General features: G+C 43.9%; 1 protein-coding gene across 1 annotated transcript; it reads right to left on the reverse strand.

The window, feature by feature from the left end:
- Positions 1–2,160: 2,160 nt before the first annotated feature.
- Positions 2,161–3,105, reverse strand: LOC118075313 (olfactory receptor 10T2-like). Its single transcript, XM_035097220.2, has one exon. It carries the CDS (start codon positions 3,103–3,105, stop codon positions 2,161–2,163), a length of 945 nt encoding a protein of 314 aa, XP_034953111.2.
- Positions 3,106–4,422: the final 1,317 nt, after the last annotated feature.

A 4,422-nucleotide genomic window follows, 5' to 3' on the forward strand; every position in this document is an offset into this window, starting at 1 on the left:
CAGGCAGATGATACTGATGAAGCATTTTCTGACACTACACTGTACAGGTGTGTTCTAGACAAACTAAACTTCATTGCCAGATGTTCAAGACCTGATATTGCAGTCAGCACTAATTTGCTGAGCAGACATGCTAACAATCCTACAGTTAAGGATCGGAAAGCACTGAAATGCATGGCACGTTATCTGAAAGGTACCATGCACTACAGACTGAGATTCACTAATCAGAAGTCTGGAGGTCTTGAGATATTTGCAGATGCAAGTTTTGGAAGTGATGCCATGGATGGTAAAAGCACTTCAGGTGTTTGTTACATGTACAACCGGAGTCTATTTGACTGGCCGTGCAGGAAGCAAACAACAGGAAGTCTGAGTTCTTGTGAAGCTGAACTCAATGCATTGCCATATTCCCTTATGGATTGTGAATGGTTGTTGCAATTGTGCAAAGTCATGAGAATTTATGTAAAGTGTCCTATTCAGGTTTATCAGGAGAACAAAGCATGTTTGACTTTGCTAACTTCTGAGAGTTGCAAGCAAAGCAAGAACCACTTGCAGTTAAAATTACAACGTGCAAGGGAATGTGTTCAGAGTGGACTCGTAAAGGTGTCCTACATGCCATGAAAAGAAATTCCTGCTGATTTGTTGTCCAAGGTTGTTCCCAAAGAACAACACTGTACCTATGTACAGAAACTGGGATTGTTTATCACTGCCCAGTGAGATGTACAGAAAGGGGCAGGATGTCAGATTTCTGTTTGTCTCACTGCGCAGTGAATCGTCACAAGACAGTCACAGGACTGTTGTTTACACATTCCAGAAGAAGGACTGCTGGAGCACAGGAAACAGATGTTGGTGTATTTCTGTTTCCGTCTGTCCCCCCCCCCTCGGATGTATCTCAGAGAGAGAAGACATGTTTTATGTTTCTGTTTAGATTACAGCCTCATGCCTCAATCCTCTGCATATTTACTCTGCAAGATTTATGGAACATGTGCCTGAGATCAAAACAGTCTCAGGTCATGAATCACGTCGGGAGGAGGCAGGAAACATTCCTGCGTGTCGACCGGGGAATCGTTCGCCACTGCCCCCCCCCACGCCAGCTCCCGACAGTAGCCTGGATGTGCAGTGCGATGCTGTTGTGGCTGTGTGCGGTGCGTGGTGGACAGCTCAGCAGGATACCCATCCTCTTCGCCAGTGAAATATACTCGGAGTCCTGTAGTGACTTCATGCTCTTTATTGCAGCTTGTAAAACAGTGAATGAAAGGCCCCCCAAACCTCAGACTTTTATATACATTATTTACACAATGAGTCCCGTCTGATTGGCCGATTCTGCTTCCCTCCTGGAGCCTGATTGCTCTTTTCCTGCAAGCCAATCAGTTGTTGCATTCTAAGATCCAAGCTTAGTACATAACAAAAAGTTTCCTTTGTTGTGGGGCTGAATGATTACAGGTTCATTTATGAGAAAATTCCCACAACCCAATTTATTTTCCAGTGATGTACTAAAGAGAAAATCAAAGTTGTTTGTCAATGCTAAAGCAAGGCCACATTTTTCCAAGTGAATATTCCAAATACAAATGATTTTTTTCAAAAAAATGAGAAAAAGCTACAATACTATTTGAGGCATCCTTTGTCCATTAAACTACAGATACAGTATTTGTTGGGTTTCATAATTCCTCTTCAAAGTGGATAACACTTTATTTTTATATTCTTTGGGTGCAGGAGCTTTTGCCAAGCGATTTCTTAAGCGCTATTTGGACATCTTTGTTTCTCAGGCTGTACACCACGGGGTTCAATAAGGGAGTCACCATTGTGTAAGAGACAGTAATAAAAGTAGTCTCATCTAGCGTGTAACTGGATTTCGGCCCTAAATAGATAATGCCAGCACACCCAAAGTGCACTACGACCACAATAAGATGGGAGGCACAAGTGGAAAAGGCTTTTCGTTTCCCAGCCGTTGTGGGGATTTTCAAGACAGTGTTTGCAATTAAAATGTATGAGAGAAGGATGAACACGAATGCACAAATTACAACCAAAACACAAATACAAATGATTTTTTTCAAAAAAATGAGAAAAAGCTACAATACTATTTGAGGCATCCTTTGTCCATTAAACTACAGATACAGTATTTGTTGGGTTTCATAATTCCTCTTCAAAGCAGATAACACTTAATTTTCAGATTCTTTGGGTGCAAGAGCTTTTGCCAAGCGATTTCTTAAGCGCTATTTGGACATCTTTGTTTCTCAGGCTGTACACCACGGGGTTCAACAAGGGAGTCACCATTGTGTAAGAGACAGAAATAAAAAGAGTCTCATCTAGCGTGTAACTGGATTTCGGCCTTAAGTAGATAATGCCAGCACACCCGAAGTGCACCACGACCACAATAAGATGGGAGGCACAAGTGGAAAAGGCTTTTCGTTTCCCAGCCGTTGTGGGGATTTTCAAGACAGTGTTTGCAATTAAAATGTATGAGAGAAGGATGAACAGGAATGAGCAAAACACAACAAAAAAAGAAATCATGAAAATGACAGTTTCTCCTATGTAGTTACGGCCGCAGGCTAATTCAAGCAAAGGTGCTAAATCACAAAAGAAGTGCTTAAGTTTATTTGGCCCACAGAAAGGCAAGGTAAATATGATTGTAGCTTCTGTGGTGGAAAAAAGAAATCCAGTTGTTGCTGAACAAGCTACCATCTTGGTGCAGAGTCCTTGATTCATCAGAATCTGATAACGTAAAGGTTTGCATATGGAGACATATCGGTCATACCCCATCACTGCTAGAAACATACAATTTGTGCACCCAAAGCCCAGGAAAAGCCACATCTGAGTAGCACAGCCAATGAAGGAAATGGTCTTCTTCTCTCTTAGGAGATTTGCAAGCATATTGGGGATAATGACAAGTGAGTAGCAGATTTCTGAGAAGGAGAGGATGGAGAGGAAGAAGTACATGGGGATGTGGAGGCTGCGGTTCAGCCGTATCGTAGTGATGATGATTACATTTCCCATCAAAGTTACCAGGTACATGAGAGAGAACACCAGAAACAACATAACCTGCAGTTCTGCGAAACGGGAAAATCCAACAAAGATAAATTCTGTCACCACCGTTTGATTTTCTCTTCCCATTGATGCTGCATCTGAAAATAAACTTTAAAGGTGTTACAGATTGCAACAGTGCTCATCAGCTGACTTTTCATATAAAAATGCTGAGGGGAAATGCTTGTTCATAAAATTATTTTTCATTTTTCTTATTTATTAAATTTACGTAGCGTCCTTCAACTGTGTATCACATGCCTGTACAATATAAAAATACAAAATGCATAACAGGACCCTAAAAATGCAATAACAAGAACAGATTAAAGAATAAATCATTTCATGCGCTTTAAACAACACTCCATTACAGCTGCCTGAGAACTCCCTGCCTCCATTTGCCCAACGGTAGAGCTGGCCTCAGTAAACAGAACCAAGCACAACAGTTGTGCAACCAGCAAAATAGTTGTGTCACCCCATAGACATATTACATTCACTTTATCAACAAGTCTACATTGCAGAGTTGAATGTTTGATAGATCGGGTCCTCCCTTAGAAGAGGGCATGTGTTGCGGTGGGGCCTGGCAACCAAACCTTTGTTGTGGGTGGGAACATTGGAGTGGCCACAACACCCTATTGGTGGTCCCTTGATATAGGGAGCAATTGGGCTTGAGGGATGCTGGTCAAAGCGATTAGGGGACCACTATTTAACTGACACACATTTCTCTAAGCTTCCACTTTCAGGTTCAGTGCATCAGAACACCTGCCCACCTCTCCCTAGGGCTTGCTGATCAGAAGGTCGGCGGTTCGAATCCCTGTGACGGGGTGAGCTCCTGTTGCTCGGTCCCAGCTCCTGCCAACCTAGCAGTTCGAAAGCATGTCAAAATGCAAGTAGATAAATAGGAACCGCTACAGCGGGAAGGTAAACAGCGTTTCCATGCGCTGCTCTGGTTTGCCAGAAGCGGCTTTGTCATGCTGGCCACATGACCTGGAAGCTATACGCTGTCTCCCTCGGCCAATAATGCGAGATGAGCGCGCAACCCCAGAGTCGGTCACGACTGGACCTAATGGTCAGGGGTCCCTTTACCTTTACCTTTGACCTTGCTATGCCGTTGTGTGTTGCCTGTCTTTGGGACGGGCACGGCAGGAATTTTCCCCACTTGGCTGATTGGCTGGTGCCACTTGGGTTTTGCCTGCCGCATAGCAAATCGTCACAACTTGTAAGGTTGCGGATAGGCTCTGGTTCAGGTGGATTGGGGTGGCAGGATGCCTAGCCATCCCTATGCATTGGGCATTCCTTTAAGAAGGAATCCATGGAGTCATGGTTGGTCTTCCCCATGCGTGGTTGTGCCCGGAGCCTGAGTCCAGGGCTCATCTGGGTGGAGGCCGAGCAGGGCTCCTGCTTGCCACAGTC

This window comes from Zootoca vivipara, chromosome 16 (assembly GCF_963506605.1).
Source record: "Zootoca vivipara chromosome 16, rZooViv1.1, whole genome shotgun sequence".
Classification (NCBI taxonomy): Eukaryota; Metazoa; Chordata; class Lepidosauria; order Squamata; family Lacertidae; genus Zootoca; species Zootoca vivipara.